The sequence below is a fragment of the Nothobranchius furzeri genome, chromosome 9 (assembly GCF_043380555.1).
Source record: "Nothobranchius furzeri strain GRZ-AD chromosome 9, NfurGRZ-RIMD1, whole genome shotgun sequence".
In the NCBI taxonomy this organism is placed as follows: Eukaryota; Metazoa; Chordata; class Actinopteri; order Cyprinodontiformes; family Nothobranchiidae; genus Nothobranchius; species Nothobranchius furzeri.
Genome location: NC_091749.1, coordinates 57,113,710 through 57,139,749, shown reverse-complemented (window position 1 = coordinate 57,139,749; position 26,040 = coordinate 57,113,710). Strand labels below are relative to the sequence as shown.

The 26,040-nt window shown below is 42.5% G+C and overlaps 1 protein-coding gene across 1 annotated transcript in view; it reads right to left on the bottom strand.

Annotated features, from left to right (window-relative positions):
- The window catches only part of gse1b (Gse1 coiled-coil protein b), a 193,534-nt gene that overhangs the window by 125,526 nt on the left and 41,968 nt on the right, over window positions 1-26,040 (bottom strand). Inside the window, exon 2 of the mRNA XM_015952909.3 lies at window positions 3,175-3,310. Within this exon, the coding sequence (XP_015808395.3) occupies window positions 3,175-3,310 (136 nt within the window). The remainder of the gene's footprint in view (window positions 1-3,174; window positions 3,311-26,040) is intronic.

Below are 26,040 nucleotides of genomic sequence, written 5' to 3'. Positions count from 1 at the left end.
GCGTTCCTAACTATGTTTTTGCTTTATTTCCAGAAACATTTCCTGTTGCTTCTGCCTTCACTTTTCATTTTTTGTCTTTAAAGTCGTAGTTGACTGATTTTTTTTAATTATTTCTAATTATAATTGTCCCTCTGAGTTTTTCATGCAGACTCAGCATGAAAACAGTCTCCTAAACCAATCTCCTGCATTAGCTTCTGATAGAAAATAGATGGTGAAATACTAGGATTTGAAAATTCTCACATATCTATGTCACACTGTGAATTTGCATTCATGGCCACGCCCATCCTGGCTCACGCCCACCAACAGTAGAGCTTTTTTTGTTGCAGCAAGGAGAGAGAGCGGAGAGTGTCTTGGTGATGGTGGCTTTGCAACATGGCTGAATGTGTTCTGCTAGCCAATCAGAAGCAAGGTGTGCATATCATGAATAATAATGAGCAATCTGGCTGTTTTCAGCCCACCTCTGCACCCGCAAACCAGCAAACATTTTAATGACTCATAAGGAATTGATTTACACTAGAGAACACTGCAAATGCATTGAATAAACCAGTAAACCACACCTTTAACTCATCTCCTCTGCACGCCTCTCCTGCTCCGGTCCTCCTGCTACTCTGCTGGTTGACAATCAAGGGAAAGACGAACTTCTGTCACCTTCCTGGCCCCCATCTATAATTTACGTTGAAGGTCTTCTCCAAACTGATTGTCTCTGATACTCACGCATCCTCCCGAGCTCTAACCAGTACCAGTTCCACTCCCAGAGGGGTCAACTGGAATTGCATTGAACTGGCCAGCAGCCAGGTGTTCAACATTACCAAGTCTGCCAAGTCCAGCTGTGCTATCACAATCAAAGCACACTCTCATGACAATAACATCATCAGCACGTGTGATTTCTGTGTCAGGACACACACACACACACACACACACACACACACACACACACACACACACACACACACACACACACACACACACACACACACACATTCATATAATGTGAATATGGCTAATTGAAATTTATCCAAAAGACAAGGGTAGAAGGTGGTGGTAAAACAAAGACTGGATAAAACTGTTTAAAGGAGAGCTGCTTCTACTTTTTTACCCTCTTTGAACAAATGTTGACCAACAGAGACAAGAAAATGTCTTTATTTCTTAAACCTCAGTATGGATGTTCCTTTGGCTCAGATTAAATGATTTAAACCAACCAGTCCTTGATTATGTACCTCTATTTCACTCTGAACACTGCAAGCATCCTTTATGCCACGTTTCGAGCCTGAGTGGAGGAAATGGGCCATGTCATGTCGGTGGGAGCTGCAGCACAACGTTTATGATGGAGATCATTTAAATAACTCATGAAAACCCATTTTAAACCACACTCGAGTTCTGGGAGGGTCGCTGGAGTAACGCGTCTGAAGATGTACGGTGCTCCCCATGTCATGGCTGTTTGATCAAGTGCTTTTGTGGTTGTGCACGAGTGTCTCTGTGTGTGTTGCTGCACACGTGTGGGATCCGTTGGAAAGGAAACTCAAGATGAGATTCTGTAAACGACAGGAAGGGCCCTCGTGGCGAAACAGAAAATAGCCCGGGAGAAAAGAGGCAAAAGAGGCCTGAACATGTGAGCTGTGAGCAAAAGAAGCAGATCGGAAAAAGAAACAGTGAAAAATGAAATGCAGAGAAATGGGAAACTTCCCAGTGTTTATGAGGGTAAATATTTGCACGTAAGAGAAAGAAGAAGAGGAAGAGAGGAAGACAAGAAGCAGCCTAGATGCACTGATGAGAGGAGACAGCCACTGCTTTTCATATAAACATGCTAAGCTCCAAAAATCCACTGCAGTGATGACTTCCTCCAGGCCACACTCACACACACACACACACACACACACACACACACACACACACACACACACACACACACACACACACACACACTCACACACACACACACACACACACACACACACACACACACACACACACACACACACACACACACACACACACACACACACACACACACACACACACACACACAGTAAGCAGCAGAGAGCTGGTAAATGGTTCCTGGTTGTGCCTGTGCGTTTGCAGGTTTGCAGGTTTGCAGTACTAATAATTCGGAGCAGTTGCTATAAAATGTTGCTGTCAATGGATGGCGAGGGGATCGCTTCCATGATGCATTTGCAAAACAAACTGCAGGCAAATACCACAATCTAATCCACGACATCATGTGTGGACAGATGATTGAGATCCAACCAGATAGGAAAGAAGAGTTAGAGCTGTTTGATTGAGAAGATGATAGATGTTGAGAGTATATTTAGGGATTGAGGATGTTAAGCCCTAACATGAAAAATGACCAAAGTAGTCATTCTTGCAGCTTTTTCGGTTTAGGTGTCAGAGCCACCTCACCCCTCTTCTCACTCTGGTGTTTCTCTACTTCCTGTGTTGCGATAAAGCAGGGTCAGAAAGATTTCTCACAACAAACAAGGAAGCAAAGATTCGATTATTTTTAAAGTGAGAAGAAACATTCTGTGGTAACCGAGGGCTAAACCACAACATCTATGTATGTCTTGAGCGAAACCCCTTACACACAAACTGGCAGCAAACAGAAATGTAAATCTATGAAATTTACAAGTCAGATAAAGCTGGTAGTTGATGGGAAAGTGACGCAAATGTGTTTGCAGCACAGGGATATTTAGATCTGTGAAGGGAAATAACTAAAACATCATCTATCTGTTTAGAAGTCTGATCAACAGTGAAAACAATTCTAAAAGGTTGACAAAACTAAATGCAGATCATAAATCCTGTTAGAATGAACCAGGTTTTGTGTGTAATCGACACTTATGCCCAAATATGTAGAAGAAATAAACATCTAACCTAAAACATAGCTCATGTAGCTTCCAAAGGAGGAAAGACATTAATACATGGAGTTATCTGAGTCATAAAAGAATTGGTGCTAGCTTACTGCATGCTCGTTTTAATTATGAACAGCAAAAGGATCACATTTTAGTGTCTGCATGGTCAACAATGTCAAACTTTTTCATCTCTCCATGTGCATCACATCTTTGAGGATAAAACAGAATCACTCAAAAAAGTTAAAAAAAAGTTTACAAAACGGTGGAAAAGAAAACAAAAATAAAACAATAAAGCATGAAAATGGATACAATTTGGAATCAGAACACTCACTGGAATGTTGATGGTCAGCTTTCTCGGCCTCTAAGGTCACCGGGCATGAAGACGTGCGATCAGGCACTGCAGGCTGTGAAGGCCTCAAACCCGAATCCACCTCTTCAGCAGTTCCAGTTGCAGATGTAGTTCCTGCCTGGAAAAAATGAATGCATCATCATTTGAACGGTATGCATTGAAAATATCCACTATTTTAAAAGCATTCTTCAATTGTTTCAGTGTTTTAAACTCTACCTCTTCTTTTACGTCCCTATGAGACATTCTGCTATTTATTAATCACACCCCAAACAACAAATGGCCTGTTACCTCGTTATCTAACTTTAACTAATTGGCCGACCAGTCACAGCAGACGGGACATCACGGGTTGACTTCAAGAAACATAGAATTTCAAACACAGGAAGTGCTGATGTGATTTGCGTTGAATGTGTTATCCAGCATCCACATTAACGTAAAGGTGAAGTGTACGATTCTTGTAAACACAAAATAAACCATCAAAATAGGCTGATGTTGCAAATAATGCGATTAATTCAAGACATTTTTTGTCACTGCTGCACCCATTTTTAGCTGCTGTCAAAGCACTCAGATTTCTGCTATAAAAAGAAAACAACTAAAGGGGATGCAGCTCCGGGTGAAGAAGTGTCCCTTCCCTGAAGTGACAGAGCTGCAAAACAGACAGACATAAAGAATCAAAGACGGAGAGAGACGCAGAGAGAAAGGCTTCGGCTGACAGACCCAGTCTTTATGGATGTGCTCTCCTCCGCACAGCTGAGAGAGGAAGGAGGGACAACTTCAAGAGAGAGACAAGCTGACCATGAAAAGCAGAGGGTGGCTGTCAGCGTGGTGAGAGAGGGAAGTGGGGTAGATTAATGAAAAAAAAAGAGTCTGTGATGGCTCCCTCCGCTGACGAACAGCAGAGAGACAGGCCGGGGAGGTGCGGCGTATCTTAAGACAAAAAGGCACCCTGGGCTTATGAAATATACATAGCTCTCAGCGAGAGACAGAGACTCAGTGTGACAGAGCAGAGGAAGGCCCTGAAAACTGACAAGGCTCGGCTACTTCTCCTAAACACACACCACTAAAAATAAAACATACGCACACATTTCTAATGAATCCTCATGAAGAGCCAAGGGAGTACTTAGTGTTTTTTCTTTTCCCACTGAGTTAGTCAGTATCTTCTTATTTTCGAGTTTCATTTTAACAACAAAAGGAATACAGACTCCCCAATTACCAAACACCAACTCCAGTAAATTAACTTACTGAGCACTAATCGAAAGAAATGGCATCCATGGAAAGAAGCGGTGTTACGACACACTGATACAGCCAATATGTGGTCATTGATTCAAAATGCAAGAATCGATACAATAACTGTTTATCAAACACACTTTTATTTTGAAAATTGCTTTATTTTAAAGTTAGGCTTCCGTGACGTTTTCCCCCTAAAATGTGGTAAATGAAGAAGCTAGCTGCGGCATAGCGATCAGTGAGAAAACAGAGAAGAAAATGTCTCTACCCAAAAATTTGTTAAAATTACCACTGTAGCTAGCTAAAACAAAGCATGCTCCGGATGTTTCTTTGTGAGCTTCTCTTTTCTCTCTGCAGATATCATGATTACAAGAAAACCTGGAGTAAATGCCCAATGCGGACGGAACCAGCGGTCGAAGGTTAGATGAGAAGTCCGGGAGAAGCTAGCAACCACCAGGAGGTAGCCAACACTGAGCGGGCTCAACCCAGGGCTCTAAAGGGCGCCATAGTGGGTCCCCTAAAAAGGCCCCAAGGGGGGTCCTTGTGATGCCCCTTAGGGAGGCCCAAGCCCAGGCCCATAAGGGGGTCTAAAAGTTTTTGTTTGTTGTTTCAATATTTAGTCGGTTTATATTTCATGTTAGTTGTTTTCTAAGAAAACCAATTGAAGTTGAATTATTAAAAACAAACAACCAAATAAAGAAACTGCCTTTCTCCTGGGAAATTATTGTGTTCAATCAAATCAAAACGGCATTGTGACTGAATTGAGACATCAAACCGCAATCCACTGTAATAATTTAAACTATCATATTGTGATCAAACTAGTCATTTGCACCCCTACTGGACCCCCACCCCACCATCCCCAGACGTCAACTCCTGAGGGCTTAACTTACTTCTCATCTCATGTGATTTTAATGTTCAAAGCAGGATTTCTAATTCATTGACTACATAATGTTAATGCCACCCACTAGTAGAACTGACGCAAGCTGGAAAATAAACTAATGACAAAATAAAATGTGAGTCAGGACAAAAATGGACTTTGTGGACATCAGTTGCTCTTTGGCATACGGAGTACAGCAGGCTTGTGTGTTTATTTTTGTATTATTCCAATTTCTTTGAAAAATGTATAATTGGCTATCTGACAACCTGCTTATCTGGAGAAATAAATTATTTTTGGGGGAATTGTATTAATTTTCCAACTGTTCATTTGAATAAGGACGGGAAATCTTTTCACACATAACCCCGAGAATGTCTTAACCATCCGCCACCACCATCAGTCCAAGAAATAACCCCAAATAATCAAAGAGGGGGTCTTAAGTTTGCCTGTATTTGTTCTAGAATGTCTGAGATATTTTGTGAAAACTTAAACAGTTTAATACAAGACCAGAACAAATTAGCTGGGATTATCTCACACCCGTCACAAGTTGGGTCCTCATCGATTCTCATCCTAGAAAGTCTGTCTTTGGACCAATGGACTCCATGCGCAATTTTAAAATGCATCACAGTATGTCTGACGACAGTAGAAGAGTGGATCCCTTTTATCATCTTTGGCCAGTTAATATGAGTAACAGTCTGCTTTTTTCCTTTTAATTTTTACTCCTGACAAAGAGATCTAGAAGTGACTCAACTGGTCAAACAGAAAAATGCTTTGATTTTGGAGTACATAAAACATCTTAATTGGAGAAAAACTAAATAACTGTGACTTCTGGATGACAGGATTTTGCATTGTTCAAAAAATATATATATATTTTTCATATACAAATCACAAGTTGCCTCCAAGAAAAAAAGTTATTTAGGATTGAAGGAAGGGAACACGTGAACATGTAACTATTGGCATCCAGGGATATTTCAAATAGACTGGAAAACAACTGGAATTGCTTGAAGATTCTTGCTGGGTGTATAGCAACTCAGTTAATTGGGACAGTGAAAAAAACCCATATTTGATGATGTTTGCAACTAAGAATCACTACAAGAAAAGGTAACTTATTTAAGTTTTTCTCTATCAGCTACTTCATCTGTCAACCAGCACAACTGCTTTAATGTTAGCTGCACAGTAATAATACAAAAATCTTCGTCAAACATAGGTTTTGATCGTTTGAATACATTTTCATATAACCTCGACTGCTGTTTAGTTAAATGAAAGTGAGAATCTATCTTTCCAAATCAAAAGGAAAATCAAGAAAAAAAGAAAAGTGTGACTGCATCTGCTCATGCATACAGGTGTTTAAGGTGTGTCTCCTTCCTACAGTTAGTGGACAAAAAAACCCACAAGTCTTTCAGCTGTTGGCCCACATGTAAATTTGTCAACTGGTCAGGGGGATTTTTTTTTAAATTTGTTTCAACTGCCTTTTTCAGACCTGCCCACCTGCTGTCTATTCAAGCCCAGGCAGCTGCTACTGCTTCACCAGCAGTTTAAAAGCACTTAGACCTCACTTAACAATAAACTCTCCCTTTATTTAAAGTAACGAGCCACATCTCCTAAGCAGTCTCTGCAATTGCCATGCCACTGAATTATTGGGCTTCTCATGTGATTATGTGCTACAGGAAGAATGTCACGAGGTAGGTTCGCTTCTTTGCTTTATTGAGTTTCACTGTTTGTCTTCGTCACCTGCAATCTGGGTGTGTCTCCACAGTCTACATCCTTTACCCGTCATGTGAACACAAAACGTCCAAGCAAATAGTCACGTCTGAGCCTGGGGATTAGGTCAACTGCAAAAAGCAAACAACCTGATTACAAGTTTTCTAACCCCTCTTCTCCTAAAGCCTCTTTGCCACCAGTTGTTTTATCTTTGCTGTTAAAAAGTACCAAGGGAAGGTGTGTCGTCTTACTCTGGTTGGGTTAGGGTAAGGGTTGGGAGTACACAGCTCTGTCTGCTAGACTCGCTTATAAAGAAAAAGTTAACATTCAGTTAAACCTGGAAAGGTTTAGAACAGCCATAAGAGTGAAGAGGAAGCACAACAGATGCTGTGCTGAGTACACACTGATATAAATGCCAGTGTCGGTGTGCTAATTTGCTAATTATCAGGTGATTTTATTAACAGGCTATAAATGGACCCAAAAGATTTCTCCGAATGAGTCAGTGACCAATGAAAGACAACATGACAGTTTGTCGTCTAAACAGAACAGGATGCTACATCATCCTTATCTCACCTTAACATCTCTAAGATTATTAACAAGTAACAAGATATCACTTGATTTTGAAGCTTTGATAACTGACTTGGTGGAGAATCCATAGACGTGTATTAATTATTTGATTATATCCAAACACAAACACACAAAGGACACAACTAACGTTCAGAGAGTGGAAATAGCCGAACATCTATTAACGTGAGTCCCAGGCTGAGGCCTTCCCTGGAACGAGCTGCTAGCGCTAGTTCTGACACTCATGGTCAATCAAACTTTATTACTCATAATTTCAAGCATTTAATTAACATTTTGATGCATGAATTAGGAAATATTGAACCATAATTTTTTCTAACAATTTTTTTCATTCATCTTTAGGTGTGAATGAAACAAATTTCAGCTTTTTTTTTTGTGTAACATTTAACCATTTACAAATAGTTTATGACATGTCCACCTCAGTGGACAGCGTGCATTCTGAAAATGAAATATGTTGGCTTGACTTACGGAAGTCCAAATGGAGGGGCTCAAATGCAATAAAGTCTTCAAGAGCTGTGCTTAATAGTAAAAAATAAATACATAACACATTTTGAGTACCTGTCCACTGTAGTGACCACTGTGCATCAAAGGGTTAAATGGAAAAGTTACAAAAAAAAATTTAAAAAATTCACCTCCCTCAGAGTTGTCATGACTGTAAACTCGATCTATTAAATTTAAAATGTATTTTTTACATAGGCCGTAAATATGTTTATTTCTGCTGTGAAACTGGCATTTTTAACATGTTAGTGATTGAGTGCGTTTACATGCAGCCAGTAACCCTTTTAAAACCCGAATATTCACAATAACCCGGTTCCGCACGGCCATGTAAACACCGCCAAAAACCCGGATATGCTCCTAACCGGGTTTTCAAAAACCCGGTTACTACACCTGGGGTAACCCTTTTCTAACCCGAATGTTTGGTGTAAACACATATCGGGATATCCCCATCAAAGCGTGTGTTCTGCGCATGCTCTGTTCGCAAGGAATCTTGGTCTTTTGAGTAGCGAGACGTCTTGTATGCGCCAGAACACCAGAAGTAAACAAGTTGGGAGCAACATGGCGAGTCGCGGCACAGCACCACACTTTTGGAGTGACGAGGAAACCTCTGTCTTCATCGGTCTGGTGAAAAGTATGAACATTATGTCTTTTGTTGACGGTCGAAAGTACAGAGACAGCGAAATATGACGCATATTGCGTCTGGACGTAGTCCATACGTCCTGACGCTACCCCAACGTCCGCATTTAAATCGGGTTATGCAAGTTAGGGGTAACTCTTTCTATTTATGCTTGTAAACGGGTTATTCTGATCAACTCAGAAACCCGAATACCGACCTTAACCCGATCATAACCCGGATATTGGCTGCATGTAAACGTAGTCAATGAGGATTTGCTCACTTCTGGTGCCAGCCCCCGGTGGATGAGGGTGGCACTTCAGTGTTGGGAGCATAGTTGGATGCGTGGGATTCTCCCTTGGGAGAACCCCAGAGTTGGGCGACTGACATGTTCTCCCATTTCATAATGTTATGCTCCTGATGAATACACCTTTCAATAAATCCACAAGTGGGAAACATTTTAAATACAAAAAATGGCAACAATGTCATCAATTCAAATCAAGAAGACTGAGACTATAAGAAAAATGCATGATGTAGGGAACTATTTATGACCAAAGCAGATGATCAAAAAACCAACAGTTGTAACAATTTAAGCTAAATATGTTTTCTTTATTAACAGAGAAAACAATGCTTAATTTTATAGAGCACACTAGAACAGATCACTGAATGGACCATGAGTCGACCACAGACATTAAAGATGCAGAGCTGGAGTCATGAGGTGAAATGAGAAAGATCTTCAGCGGTAGCACTAATCGAGGTTAATACCACAGTTCAGCGTTATCTCCTCTCAACGGTAAGGAGGAAGCCGGTAATGAACGATGCTGCGGTATGCAGAGGGCCTGGCCTGCCAGCAGAAATCAAGCTCTGTTCTGGAGTGCTGTGTGCCCTCAAAAGATCACAAGAAATTAGTAGCTGTATGCAGATTTTGATTGGATCCCTTAGACAAATGAGGGCCTGCAGGCGTGCACAAGGAAGTGTGCTTGCATTTGAGTCTCAAAGTCTTTCTCTTGACTGTCAGGAAAGCCGCAGGTTGTCCCAAGCATCACCTGTCACTCGAAACTGGGTTGACCCCATCTTGGTCACAAAAACCCGGCTCTGGACTCAGCACCCCCCCCCCAAGTTCTGACAGATAGGGCAGATGGTACATGCATCACTCCAAAACAAACCTTTAGACAATTTCTTCTGTCTCCTTTTCAGATGTTTCTTGTGATCCAAAGCTTTCAGGGCCTCACCTATCAATACGTAAGCCCAGCACAGCATCAGAACTTCACCAGGTTCATTAAGGAGGAGGACAGGATCAAGTGATACATCAATAAGAGGATGTGAGACTGTTCGTGGGTTTTTATCTTGACAGGACACCAACTTATGTGTACTTCCTGTAAACGCGTGGATAAATTGCACCCCCAACTGTGTGTGGGTGTGTGACTGTGTGTGTTTGAATGTGTTTCTGTGCCACCAGGGGGCATGGCCATCTGTAAACATTGCTGACAGGCCAGACAGGAAATGCACTTGAGGATGTCGATAAGTTAGTCAGCGGATGTGAAGGGGGGATCAATAGGAGCACAGCATGATGTCAGTGGCAGCAGATGAGATCACCCATTTGTTTTTAGCAAAAATATATTGAATGCAGAAAGAATCAAAACCGGTTTCTTCCTATTGTGTAGTTTGAGTATTTTTTTAATACTATTTGTTGAGAAAGTTGTCGTAAAATTTGGTACTTTTCACTTTACTTGTGCTTTTATTTTCTAAAATGTATTTCTTCAATTAGTATTGACAGAATATTACTTTTTTCTTTGTTAAATTGTGCTGCACACATTGTTTATTGCCTTTGTGTTCTTGGACCACCATATAGCCTTCACTAGCAACTAAATCATTGCTGTGATCTGATGTTAGGTGCTTGACAAAGTACCAGGCACTAATAGCTCACCGTGCGTGTGAAGAAACACCTGCAGCAGCAGACACATACTCTCCCTCGAGGGTTCTGAAAACCCAGAGACTGATTCCACCCACAGGGAATGACCGCCTTATATCCCAGTTCCATTCTACGGCTGCCGGTGTGTGTGCATGCTCTGGTCAATGCATGCTTGTGTGTGTTCTCAGCTCTGCTGACATTTCCTCAAACGTGGCTGACATTTCCAGGGGATTTGAAGATTTGATCCCCTCTGTGTTTGAAGTGCTGTGAGCTGCCCTCGTCTCAACACGGAGGGAAAGGCTGAAGCAGAGCCGGCAGCGTGCCCCAGCTTCCAGGCCTTTAGTCTGAAGCATTTGGAGCAGCTCGTCCTCAGTCACCCGTAGTATGATCTGGAGAAGACCTGCGCTACGCATCGCCTGCCTTTTGGAGATGATGGGTTCACTGCCTGGTCTCTAAGTTAGTCGTGCTGTTTTCCCTTGAGCTGTGGAGTCTTTCTGCTCTTCTCAACTGAGGCAGAAAAGCTATCACCAAAAGATATGGGAGAAGAACGACGAAAGAGAGAGAGGGTGTGGGAGGGAGACGAGCAAGAACGTGTGAGAAGGAGAGGGGGAGATCTGTTTCTCCCACTATAGGCTGGTTAGTGGAGCGAACTGACACAGACTGACATCTTTCTTCCATGGAGACTGAGTTTAAAAGAGCTTTGCTACACTTTGTCCACTTCTCTCTCCAACCTTTCCACTTTTTCCTCTTTCAGCTTTCTCGCCACCTCCCTCCGCTTTTCTCTGTCCACCCGGAGGGCTCCTGTGTCTCGCTTTTTCTGCCTGGATGAACTGTGCAGTAGTCCTGTTCTAACCTGGAGCTCAAATTACACCACACACACAAGTACCCCCCCCCCCCCCCCCCCCCACACACACACACACACACACACCACCCCCACACACATACACAGACGTGTGCAATGTGCACACTTGTACTACACATGCTGAACCCTATACAAGAGCCATGAGGAGGTTCGGGGGCCAAATACAGGTCACACTTGGGTCAGTCAAGGGCAGATGCACAGGAAGCCCCTTTGGAGGCCTTTCTGGCATTGAGGTTGCTCTGTGGGTTGCTGAATAGATATATCATGACAGAAATAAACTCACATGAACACAAAGCGGCGTACATGCATGAAGTAGCTTTCAGATCTATCTTTAGGCATGGATTTCCAATGCTCTTTATTTATTAAGGGAATTTGGCTTGCAGAGCCTGAGCCTCACAGCCAAAATGCTTAGGATATCCTCAGAGTTCAGGGTAAGGTTTATCTCTTAGCCTGACTCTTCTAAAGGAGAGAAAACCAAACTACTGGCACACTTTTAACTATTCAATACGGCCAGATTAAAGAAACCTCCTGAACTAATGCTGGACTCGACCTTGGAGCAAACCAGAGTTAGCTTCAGCTTCTAGCCCAGGACTCAAATCCTCAGCCAGTATTATACTTGCTAATAGGCTTCTGACTGAATCAGCAGAGCCTTTCCAGTCCTACTGGCAGTGCGCACAAAACAAACTTCCCAACAGTACAAGATGCTGGAGGTCAGCTGATCATCCAACGTGAATGCTGATGTGACTGCTTTTCAATTCCAGCGATGTAGCCTTGAAAACATCTGATGGACTACAGTAAACAAGGAAAGTGAAATCCACATTTGAAGCGTCACAATGAGCATTTTGTTGCTTCCTGGGCCCCAAGGACTGCATTTAAGGTACAAGTGACTCAATTAAAATCTTAAACCTCATTGAACTCTGTTTCCCTCCTTGAGGCAGGTCATTTCAAATAGACTAGTAGCAGACAGGTATTCAGATATAAGGCCTCTACAATACCACAGCATATATCTGCAGGCACATGTGGAATGTCTTTATCCCATTCTGTTCTGTCCTCTGTGTTTATGTACATGCTTCAAGGGTATCAGATTGCAAAATCAGCCTTATTAAAGCGGAGGCTGAGATAGAAGTTAGATCATAAGCCATTGAATGGAAAGAAGCTGGACGGATGTCAATAAATCAAAACTGATGCCATTTTATGGCTCTTCAGCGTGTCCTTGAGCTAACGTTCCAAACACATAAACCTGCTTGGTTTTACTCAAGCTCAGACACAATGCCCTAAAGTAGTGCAATGGTTATTGGTAGAGTTAAAGGTGTACACACACACACACATGCACCCACACACATTCACAGTTGGACACAGCTGCAGCTTGAGTCTTCCCTCTAATTCTAATGGGAGCTCTAAGGAAGAGACTTAACGCCATCGACTTGCCTCTCCCTGCTCGTTCTAGCTGCCGGTGAAAACGCAATTTGACCAAATACTTCGGCTGTGCGTACAACACCACCTAAAAACGCTCTCAACACAAACGATGCCGGATTTTCAGTTCCGTGAGAATTTGAAGTCACACTGAGAAGATGTCTAGAAACTTGACAAGAATAGAAACCCATAAAATTATAGTTTCATGAAAAGTAGAGTTAGTGGTCATAAATTGTTTAGAGAGTTTTTTCCAGTTCTTTCTATTTTCCAGGCTCTAAATAGTTCTTTAAAAATTCTCCATGCATGTTAAATGCATGGTTTATCTGTGATCAGGGCACATTGGTTGACTTAATATAAACCCCCCAAGGCAACACTGTTACAATACAAACAGATTTTCCTGTTGCACTTTGATGGCATTTTGATATGAGGCAAAATAATGCCATAAGTAAACAAATCAGGTGGTGGGATAAGTGCAAGAATTGCAGCAGATGAAATGCCTTAGCTGTTCTGCAAAATCTTTACATGAAGGTAGGATGAATTACAGCTATACACAAGAAAAGGTCGCTTATGTTGGCCATGAAAGGAGAGGAGACTTGACTCTGCTGCAGAAGGTAAATTACACATATGTTCTGTTGGAAACACCAGCTAAAGATACATTGGACTAGAGTCAACATTAAAGTGACAATGTGCCACTAGGGGGCAGTACATACAGTTCAGGGTAGTTTTACACCATATTGCCATGACTGTCGCTAATTAAAAAAAAAACATTACGGTAAATGTTACCTGTGGAGCAGAAAGCATGGGACATCAGCGTGACTCCTCAGATTTTGATGGTCCTTCAGGTAATTCTATCAAGAGAATGCAATACCGATGCTTGTTTTCTGGTGCTGTACTTTGCACGGGGTCCTGCACCTGCAGATGACGTCATCATATTTCGGCAATAACACTCAGCCAAAATATATTGCAACTCTGTTTTTGATTCTGTTTTTTCACATACATTTTGGAAATAGTTTAGCAGTTTTGTTACTAAATTCATGTTTCTTACTACCTAAATGTTATTAATGTGGTAATGCAACTTCTGTAAGTCGTACGTCCACCCAATCATCTAGTGTGGTGTCATCGACAGATGCAGGACCCTGAGCCAGCCAGAAGGAAACATTGTGTCTTATATGGCGTCCCCTAAAGATGCTTGACCTGCACCCTATGTACTTTGATGATGTTTATGGTTATATGTTATGAAACCGCCAATATTTTCAAAAGCTGGACATCATAATATGAATTTTCATGAACACTTTGATGGATATTTCTTGAGATTACCGGTAAAACCACACATTGTCTCTTTAAAAGTTGCAGAGAATACAGTGGAATAGAATACAATCAAATATAATAAATTTAAGATGTAATCCCAGCCTTGGAAATGTCTTTCATGCAGTAATGGACAAATGCAGCACAGAATAATTCAATTAAAAAAATGAAAAAAAGTCGTAAAATTTCAAGAAAACTAAAAAATTCTAAATTAGAAGTTAATTTGAACTGTGCATGTTTTGCACTAATTGAGGAAAATATAACACAAACTGGGCTAAAAGACACATATGTACATTTCTGTCAGCTTCAGAGGACATATTTGTTTGTAAAGTGCAATTCTCTCAACTAGATGCATAAGAAATTGTGCTCTGCTCTCCATTTAGTCTTTGGTGGAGGGGATGTTCTGGATCGTCTATAATGATGAACAACTTTTCCAGCTACCAATTCTCCATCAGTATAAAGAACCACGTTTCTAAGTTTCTCTCGACATAATTTAAGATATTTCCGATGATGGATATGGAAAGACGATGTTACAGGAGCATTAGGGGAATAAAAACATTTTGCAAATGTAAAAAACAAACCTTTTTTAGGACAATTGCAACTGCACAAAGGTTATGCATACAATCACAGCACGTTTAGTAAAGACGAGCACCCGCAAAAAAAACAACAACAACTATTTAGTTCATAAAGGAAAGAAAAAAACTGTCTTGCAAAGGAGAATAAACAGTTCTCATCCAACTCAGCAAGTCAAGTCATAAACGCTACCACGCAACCCAAGTGTAACAATTATGTCAAAATGACTACCAACACGCAGTCCTGCTGCAGAAACAGCCAACATCATTAAGTTCTGATGCAGTTCCTGCCAGCTGAAGTTTACAACAGCTGTTAACAGTTATGATGCACTAAATGATACTGAATCAAACCAAATTACAATGGAGGTTCAATACATGTTTAAATCTAAATGTCACTTTTTTATGTGGAGACTTTATTGCACCACTTACTGGCAAATGCAAATGGCTGTTGTCAGCACAAAGTGTTGCTACATGCATATATTTGTTGTTGGGCCTCGGGAAAATATATACAGTAGGTATATACAGCAGAGCGCAGCAAAACAACGGCACTCTCCAGAGGGAAGAGGGAAGAAGGGATACAGTTAGAAGTAGAAGAGAGAAAATGATACGTGGATAGAGGGAGAGAAACACACACACACACACACACGTTTTCTGCTGGGTGGGTAAAGTGTGTCCAGGGGGCAGCTGAGTGAGCACACGCAACACTGAGTCTGTCATTAGTTCCAGCTTTCTGCAGACAAAACAAAGTCTGTGTGTTAAAGTAAAAGCAAGAAGAAAAAATGAGAGGGATTGACGACACAGCATGCATACCGCTGGGTGTGTGAGTGTAAAGGATTTTATGCATAGGAGTGAAGTTTTAGATGTTTATAAAAGCTTGTGTTGTGCTCGTCTTCTCTGATATACAGCTCCTGAAGGATCACTGCTCTGGGCCATCAATACTTGGACTGTGTGATTTACTGCAAATATAGATCCCCTTTCTTCTCTTTATCCTTTTCTTTCACCAAACACACACACACACACACACACACACACACACACACACACACACACGCAACCTCTTGTCTACCAGCTGCCACTTTGCAGCCGCTCAACAGAGCTATGATTAGTGACTGAAGGAATCTCATGTAGCTACAGCCAACTCCTCACCCCCATCCCGACCTTTCACCTCCGGATGCCCCCTGGCTGAAGCAGCTGATTTCACACCGTGGTGACGAGCTTCGTTAGGCCTACATCTGCTTCTACATACAGATGTTGACTCACTGTGAAATGCAAACAAATAGATGTGCAAAACGCAATAGATGGAAGCAGAGGAAAGATTCAGAACAGTATATTGATGCTGCAGTGCACACAAATACAATGGCCTTTACACATGCTAATGAAGAAAGGCGGCTCTTTTATGAGATTACACAGTCATTACAGAGAGAGGGTCACGAGGGCACCTGTAGCTGAGCAGCTCGGCAGTCTATCAGCAGCCAGTAAGTGTGTGTGTGTGCGCGCGCGTGTGTGTGTGTGTGCGTGTGCGTGTGTGTGTGTGTGTGTGTGTGTGTGTGTAAAACACTGACAGCCTAAAAGGCATTTCTGCTTACAGAGCACGGCTGAACGTGAAGAATATGCAGACCTAAAGAAGTATTAAGAGCCAATACTAGCACCATTCAGTGGGCACCATGCATATGTTCTGTATGCAATAAGACTCTCTTTGTTGGAGTGTGTGTTTCTGTGCGTGTGACTGTGTGTGGGCCCCAGGCCGTCTCTGACAGCGCCATGGTAGCCATCTGCTGGCAGTCACACTAGGAGAAAGCAAACACGGCCAAACAATTGAGAGCAATGACAGGCCAGGATTTGTGGGTAGTTTGGTGTGAATGTGTGTGCGTGTGTGCATGTGTGTGTTTTAGTGAAGTGTGCACATTTTGTCTTCGAGGATCCAAATGAGCCCCTCTCTATGAGCATGTGCAGAGGGGCGTGGCTGATGTTGATAGGCTGTCTCTGTTACCAGGCGATAGATTAACAAGCCCAAGTGGCCATCTGAGAAGGATAGATAGCATGGACAAATGTGGACACACTTTTTTCCCATTTGCATCACTTGCATCTACTTTCCCTAGGTTTTCATCCATCCTCACATGCTGTCTTTTAACTTCACTTTCCTTCAGCTCATGATGCATAAAGGGTTAGGATGTTGTGCACTACTGATGCTTTGGATTGTGTACACAAGCACACTCTTGCACTGCCTTTCATCGACTTCCTTCGTGTGTATGATCGTGAGTCTGACAGGTATGCATGCACATCCTCCCTATTTTATTCTCCCTCTTTCTGAAGGTGGAGAGTCACTGAGGATGTAGACAGATGGCCTGTGCTGGAAAGAAACTGGCTCCCTGGTGTGACACACCAATCTGAGAGCAAGCATCATCCAGCTGGGCGGAGGCCTACAGTGGAGACAGCGTACGCCAGGTGGCTGAGAAACAGGCTGCTGGTCTCCTCACTCATAATACTCTCACTGCAGTTTAAAAACCGAACACAACCAAGGGGCTGCCCCTGACAAACAGACCCAAATGAGTTACGACTGCATGCGAGATGCCTCCAAGTGAGAGTGGCTGATTGTGACAAAAAAAGTGTGTCTCCGTTCCCTGCGCTCCATTTGGCCAAACATGTAGCCGGTGTTGTGTGTGTTGCTTTGACCATCCACGCTTAGTATGGCAGCTCTTCAAAGACGGTCTTCAGTAAGATTCTGCTCTTCAACCTCCCGCATGTGCTGGTTTGTTTGCATGTTTGTGCTCGTGCATGCAGAGAAGAAGAAGAAAGAAGAAAATATCAGTGCCCCTCAAGATAAAAATCATGAGGCGCTTCACAAAAACAAAAAATGTAAAAATATAAAAAAGAACTTAGAAAATGGTTAAAAATATATTTAAAATGAGCAAAAAAATAGACAATTGTGATTTAAAAAATGTTAAGAAAGAGAGAGAGTGAATAGGAAAGAGGGAAGACAGTGAATCCTGAGGAAGGTGGAATAGGTGGGGAGAGCAGAATAAAGAGAGAGGGGTTGAAGAAGGTCATACAAAAACCAGCTTGAACAAGTGAGTCTTCAGCTGCTTTTTAAAGGAGACCACTGAGTCCACTGATCTCAGGCTCAGGGGGAGAGAGTTCCAGAGTCTGGGGGCCACAGCAGCAAATGATCTGTCACCTTTGGTCTTTAGCCTGGTGCGCTGCACAACCAGTAGGCTTTGATCACTGGACCTCAGGGACCTGCTGGGGGTGTAGGGACTAAGAAGATCATCAATGTAAGATGGTGCTTGTCCATGTAAGGCCCTATAGACCAGAACCAGGATCTTGAAATGAACGCTGAAGTTAACCAGCAGCCAGAGAAGCTGGAGGAGAAGCGGGGTGATGTGGGTGTGTTTGGAGGACTTGGTCAGAAGCCGAGCACAGGCATTCTGAACCACCAGGTTCCAGGAGGTTCTGCTCAGACACGTGAAAAGAGAGTTACAGTAGTCTAAGCGTGAGGAGATGAAGGTGTGGATAACTGTCTCAAGTTCAGAGCGAGACAGAATGGGACTCAGCTTAGCAATGTTCCTGAGATGGAAGAAGGAAGAGCGAACAAGAGAACTGACATGAGAATCCAGGGTGAGAGCTGGGTCAAAGGTCACGCCAAGATTCCTGATGGAAGGTTTGGTGTGAGAAGCAAGCTGACCAAGAGAGTCTCTGACTTTGGGAACCAGCTTGTCTGGGGCACAGATGAGGATCTCAGTCTTATCTTCATTCAGCTGAAGAAAGCTCCCAGCCATCCAGGTTTTGATAGAGTCCAAGCAGGTGTGTAACAGCTGCAGCTTAGACATTCACCCAGCCACAGGAGGCAGAGCTCTGCCTCCTGTGGCTGGGGGCTGTGGCTGATCACCCTCTACAACAACAAGGCGTCCATGCCCACTGGCGCTAACAGGGCACACCTATTTACACAGCCCTAGACTGAATGACAGGCATTGTCTGGGTGAAAATGCAACACTTAAGCTCCTGATTAGGGCCGAACAAAGCCCTGAGGGGTAAGAGTGAGGCACACACACACACACACACAGAGAGAGAGAGAGAGAGACAGAGAGAGAGAGAGAGACAGAGAGAGAGAGAGAGAGAGAGAGAGAGAGAGAGAGAGAGAGAGAGAGAGAGAGAGATGTGTGAGGGAGGAAGACGTGGAGGGAGACTCAATTTAAGTGAGGCTCTGCTTAAAAAGGGGGGCACACTCATCTCCTGTTACTGTGGGAAGGTGAGATGGAGAGAGAGACTTTCAAAGAGAAGATGATGAAGAGGAGGAAGCAAAGAAAAAAGCGAGAGGGCAAAAATTGGCAGAGGTGTAAGTGACTAGAGAAGAGGAGAGAGGCAGGCATGGAAAAGTGAGAAAAGGAAGAGGTAGGAGGTGAGGAGAGGAGAGGAGCAGGTAAGGATGAAAAGAACAGAGAAAGCCAGTAAGGAACCAGGGAGGAGGCAGTGTTGGATGGGTGTGTGTGTGTTTGTGTGTGCGTGAGTGTGTGTGTGTGTGTGTGGGGGGGGGGGGGGGGGGGAGATAAAAAGGCAAGAGAGGGAGCCAAGCAGTGAGGTAAGGAGAAAGACGACAAGCTGCTGTCGAGGTATCCTCGCTGATAAGAATGAAGTAATGCCCCACTGTAAAAGCAAGAAATCAAATAGCGCCCTCTGATGGTGCTCCTGCACATGCAGTGTGTCCTTCTTCCTGTCCTCACTCATCCTGGGTGACAACTGCTCACGAAACTTAAATAAATAAAAAGATTTTAATCCGTGTTGGTGCAAAAGTGTAAAAAAATATTCTTATCAATGTGGATATGTGGATTCACCAATCACAAAACAATTACAATACTATTGTGTGTCTGTGTGTGTGTGTGTGTGTGTGTATGTGTGTGTGTGTGTGTGTGTGTGTGTGTGTGTGTGTGTGTGTGTGTGTGTGTGTGTGTGTGTGTGCACAGAATCAGCAGCACATTGATAGCATATGGGCGAACATACAATGTGTATGGCGAGGGCTGAGCTACTCCTTGAAGGCGTGTGTATCCTAGCAACAGGACAAAAGTAGTAGCACAGCAGTGAGCAGCTGGCAGCACAGAACACATGGGCTATGATGGATTTAACACAGTGTGTGTGTGTGTGTGTGTGTGTGTGTGTGTGTGTGCGTGTGTGTGCGTGCGTGCGTGTGTGTGTGTGTGTGTGCACCCCATATTTAACATCTGTGTGAGATATAGGTGTGTCTCTGCTGGTTTTACATGCTTTGCATCCATGTTTAAGTATAAAAACTCACCGCTGCACTAGTCAGCCTGACATTAAGTTAAATTTGAGTCAGACTCGATGCAGATCAACGCATCCACTGCGTTGAGTGCCAATGTTCCCAGGGTCCAGCTGTGCTCCAGTTAATATGGAACAGACAAACTTCCAAATCCCAGGTCAGTCAGAGGGTCCTGGCCTAGACAGAACTCAGTCTTCATGGGCCTCGGCATCTGTCGGCTTCAGCTCCAAGGAGGAACATCGGGCTACATCTAATAATCAACTCTGAACAACTTTCTGAGGGCAGAGCCAAACCATAATAACATATTCACCAACAGTGCTGCAATCATCTGGCCTCATACCATATGTCCAAATGTTGTTTTCCATCTCTCTGTTTTGGAGACTTGCAGACATCTTGCTGATGATCGAGCATGAACATAAAGTGATAAGAACATTAATCTAACCTTACTTTCAGAAAAAAAGCAACGAAAATCTAGAAAGCACCAACTTTTGATAAGGGGTTGTAACATAAAATCATCATTAGCTGTAAGATTCAAGACTTCCAGCAGATGGTTTTGTGTTTCTTTCCACAGTAATAAAAACAGAGCAGACAAGCAGAGGTGCTTTGTTTTTATTTGATTCTGTGTGGTACACTTGTTGGAGCAACAACCCCCCCACCACCACCACGCCCACATCAACCTCCCCCATCTCCTCCTTTTTCTCTGCCTGCTGTCTCGGGAAGTATGTCTTTTTAAACGGTGCTGCCTCGTGTGTTTTTATGTCTGCTCGTAAAATTGCTGCTTCCTTTAAAGGTTTCACTCACCGATGACTTGCACTCTCTCTGTCATTTGATGTCAAAAGGCAACCCAGAATGAAGCCCGAGGAGAAAATGCAAAAGAAGCAACAGTGGAGGGAAAACTTTGTGTGGAAAGCAAGAAATCTGTTAATTTTTTACAGAATTTAGAGTTGTTTCTAGAAGATTATTGGTGCACGCTGTTTCACAGACAGCTGCAAATACTAGTCTCTTTTACAGCTCTCCTGGTAACTTCTTCAAGACTCATAGAAATTATACTACAGACTACTGGTCTAATTTGAACTTATTTTTGGTAGATGTGGAAATTTAATATTGTAACATCCAGCAATGGACAGTTTTTAGGTACGGTTTGACCATTCAACATCTGGTCAAAAAGGAGACACGAGACTGCATGTGTCCCCTCTAAATCAGCCTGCCTTCATCCCACCAGCTGGAGCTCAGAGCCTCTCTGCAGCTCTGAACACAGATAACGAAATGTCCACAATAACATTCTCTCCTCAAGTTCCAGTCTTTCAGGACTCTTCATGCCTCCATATATGGAACACTCGCAGCCCGGATTTCCTAAATCAGATATGAACTTCTACAACTTATAAGCTAGATAATCATTAAATAAACGTTTGGTTATTGCTACTTATAATGATTATAATATAATGAAATGTTTCATTAATCTGTGCTCAATGACTGAAGTTTGAAATGAATGTCATGTTATGATTACAGTGATTGAAATATATTTCAGCATGTTAATATGACAAGGTCATCACCATTTGCACTCACACAAGGACAAAGTAAGGTTAAGTTAAACCCATGACACATAGATAGTCCTTTACCCCAGATCAGAGCCTCCAGATCAAGGAAGGCGTGTTTCTGAGATTCTTGGTAATATTCCTCAAACTTGTCATCATCTGGTTGGCTACACAAAATCATAACAGGAGAACATTAAAACTGGATCACTCTGGTGATTCATCAGTTCTAGAGGAAGCTTCAGACCGGCCATCTGAAGCAAAGACTTCTTTAACCCATCAAAGATTTTGACACGTCGTCAAACCCTTTTTGCACCTGAGAAGCTGATACCGCAACAGTTCCTGCAGAACAAGCTGATATTGTTTAGACTCCTTAAGAGTCCCAGACGTGCAGTTCCATCTGTCTGTTGTGACTTGGAGACAACTCTAACCGGTTTAGTGGGGCCGCAGTTTCTTCTACGGACCTCGGTGCCTGGAAGTCCGAGGACTTCAACATTACGGATCTATCACGAGGGACTTTGAGTGGGTAGGTAGACATGACAGATAGCGTCTGATGTGTTTTGATAATAATCAGATTCATAGCTTAACGCAAACCAAATTCGTTTACATCCAGAATTCAGCTCTCCTAGATACGGAAGTTCTGACTAACACCGCATTCCCACATAGGTTTCATACATCACATCTAGTTCCATCCATCACAGTAAATGTTAGTTAACTTGTCATGTTTTAATTGCTGGTAAAATAAATTCTTACTTTTATAAACCTGACTCTTTTCTGAAGCAAAACAAAGTGTGAACAATCCCTTAATGGAGCAAAGAATCCTAGAATCTGCTGATAAACACACAAAGACCAGGGTTGATATTCTATATTTAGATAGAGTATCACAGCTTATTGGTCATAAGTAGAGGTAATATATATTGAGCTCTTAAAGCACTCAATTTACCAAACTCTACAATATGATGTTTAAAAAAATAAGTAAAACCACCTTTTATTTAAATGGAAGGAAAATCATCCAGAAACATTTAAACGCTTCTCTGATCCCAGCGGATGAGTTGATCTTTGACACAAATATATTCACTACAACTTCCACAGACACAGCTGGCTCACATGCATACCCCTAGAGGCAGACCTCAATATTCCCCACCACACTCATGCACGCACAAACACACGCACGCACGCACACACACACACACACACACAGAAACTCCTCAAGACTTCATGCATCACTGCATAGCTTCCATCTCAATCCCATCACCACCCTTCCTCTCTCCTCCAGCACTCCTCTCCTCTTCCTCTGCTGCAGCCCACCTGATCAAAGCCTTTCCTCATCTGAAGCTGTGATATATTTTAAGGCCACATTGAGAGCAACGCAGCAAAGCCCCTTTTGACCATATTATGAGTCCATATCTCCTGATCACGCCTCCAAATCTCCTGTCTTTATCTCCCCCTCCATCTCACCCCTGCTTCCATTTTATTTCCCCCTTTTCTTCCAGGACTTGTGAGTCTGTCCACAGGCTTAAAAAGATCGATCACCTCTAACTCCTTGTACTCCTTGCTAAATCAATGGCTCTTTGTCTCGTTAAGAACGGGAAGGAACCATCATTTGTGTGTGCGTGCGTGCGTGTGTGTGTGTGTGTGTGTGTGTGTGTGTGTGTGTGTGTGAATAAGAACAGGCTGACTTTAGTGCTGTAGAGGTGTGCTGTAATATAATGAAGAATCTCACTGCAGGTTTATTCTGGGTAACAGTCAGACCATTAAAATGAGAGTTGATCTGCTGTACTTTTCCGGATGGAAAAGGGTGCAAGGATTGTGTGGGTGTAATGCCTGCAAAAAAAGGAAGAAGAAAGAGGGATAAGAAAAGAAGATATGTGCATCTGTGTGTCCTTGTGTCAAGTAGAGAGCCAAACCTCACCACTGACTTGGCCAGGGCCTCTGGAGCCAGAGAAAAAGCCCTGCTAACCACAAACTCTCTGCCACACACACACACACACACACACACACACACACACACACACACACACACACACACACACACACACACACACACACACTGAAAACATCTCAGTGTGTGAATACGTCATTTCAAAACATGCGTAACTGGCCAGGAGGACGGGGGAAGTAACTTGTGAAGGAAAGATGTTTTTAAACAGAGAACGGGGGAAAAAAACTAAAACAGTCGTAACGATGTGTGCAAAGAACAAAACAGAAATTCACTCTTGTCCTGAGCACAACAAACACAAACATCCCCTCTTACTCCCCTTGTGCTATCCTCTCTCATCTCCTGCCCTCGACACTCCATCCTATTTAAATTCCTGTCACTGTGGCTCATTATGTTTCCCAAAAGCACCAGAGTAGGTGGTAGCATTGCTGCACTTTAAGTCAATAGCGGGACTAGAGAGCCATGAAAATGAATAAGGGTAGGGTCTCTTCACACAACATCGCTGCATAAAAAGGCCTGGGTGTGCTCATCTACAGCATGGCTGCTCTTGGCACATTTATATTTCACAATGATGCTACATCAGCCGCCCCTGGAAGAGCACACAGGCGGCAAACAGAGCTACGACAAAACCCTATGCACACATAACAGCAAAAATGTGTATGTGTGTGTGTGTGTGTGTGTGTGTGTGTGTGTGTGTGTGTGTGTGTGTGTGTGTGTGTGTGTGTGTGTGTGTGTGTGTGCGCAAAAAAAGGAAGAAGAAAGAGGGATAAGAAAAGCAAAACAAGCAAAACAAGCTACCTCCAAAGGAAAAAGCCACACCTTCCTTGGGAAGTTGGCAGTAAAGCCAACAAGTGCAGATAAAGGCAAAAAGAAGCACGAGTTGGAATTGATGACAGAGAAAAGATGGATATTACCAGCCATGATGTCTCACCTCAAACAAGTCAATCTGTCCCCTCAGAGCAACACCATCTGCATGCTCAGACAACAGACAGCACATGGCAAGACATAATCAGACACACACCTCCGCCTGTGTCAACACAAGCTTGAGGGAAGGTTTAGAGGTGGCTAAAGGGAGGTGGGTCCAGTCTGTCTTTGGCATGTTTGTTTTTGTTTTTGCTTAGATTTTTCTCCAACTCTCTTTCTCTCACTTTGAAGGCTGAAGCAAAGCCACACAGAACAGAATGTGTATTTATGTATAAATGTGAGTGTCTCAGTCAGTGTGTTAGCAGGCTGAGACAAAAGAAGCATATGGCAGCAGCAGCCAAGGCTGTAAATTAAACATAGAGGAAGATTAGATAATGAATGTGTGCTCTGAGACAGAGACGGCAACGAGCCGAGGGCGGAGCAGAGCTCTGCAAGACTACAACCGTGTGTGTGTGTGTGTGTGTGTGTGTGTGTGTGTGTGTGTGTGTGTGTGTGTGTGTGTGTGTGTGTGTGTGTGTACGAGTACGCACTGGCACAGATAATAAATGTATGAAACAAACCAACAGGTATATATGAGTAACTGATGTGAAAATAATATTAAAAAACTGACAAAGATCAAGAAAGACAGACATAACGCTTTTAAGACAAAAAATAAAACTCTATAGGACTTGAAAACTGATCAAAACTGCAAGTCTCTGATTAACTAAACTCTTTTTAAAGCAGAGAGATTTGAGATTGGCGGGTGAAGAAGAAGAAACAGCAAACAAGAGAAGAAGAGATGTGGTGAGACTTTTTAAAGTCAGCGACAGGAATTGGGTTAAAGAAGGTGAAACTGGGAAAATATCACACTTTTTGTTATTGAATTGAGTCTGATGTGAGTAAAAGTTTACTTATAAAATTGAGGAGAAAACAGCAGAATAGGAATGGAATTTTTTTTATATACATATAAGATAAGATAAGATAAGATAAGATAAGATAAGATAAGATAAGATAAGAACAACTTTATTTATCCTGAGGGAAATTCTTGTGTCATGTACATGCTCAAAGCAGTCGGAGAGACAAAGGAACAGGTGAAATAGAAATATGATATACAATATATACATTCAAAAATTATCTAGAGTAGTACCATGTAGGATAGTGCAAAACAAACAATCACATATCTCAGTAATTAAATACATGATGACTGCATCCTTGTGAATAAGTATATGTCGATTTAACGATTTTTGAGACAGAAAAGGAACAAAAAGACCGAAATCCCCGATGTCACTGCATTATTGGCATTTTAAAATACATTTTGAGCCTTAGACCAAAGTAAATGTAAGATTTAAGTAAAAACCAGCCTGATATATTGTCCTAAATGAGAAAATTGGCCTCTAAACCAGAAGCAGTTTTGTGAAATTGATCATTTTAACATGAAGGTCTATTAGAATTGGCAACAGACCCAAGTGGCCATTCAGTGACCTGTAGTGCTTGACATTTTCACATTATTTGTCAGCACAGCCAGTTGAGGTGGCTCGGGCATCTAGTTAGGATGCCTCCTGGACAACTCCCTGGTGAGGTTTTCCGGGCACGTCCAACCAGGAGGAGACCCAAAGGAAGACCCAGGACTTGCAGGATGGACAATGTCT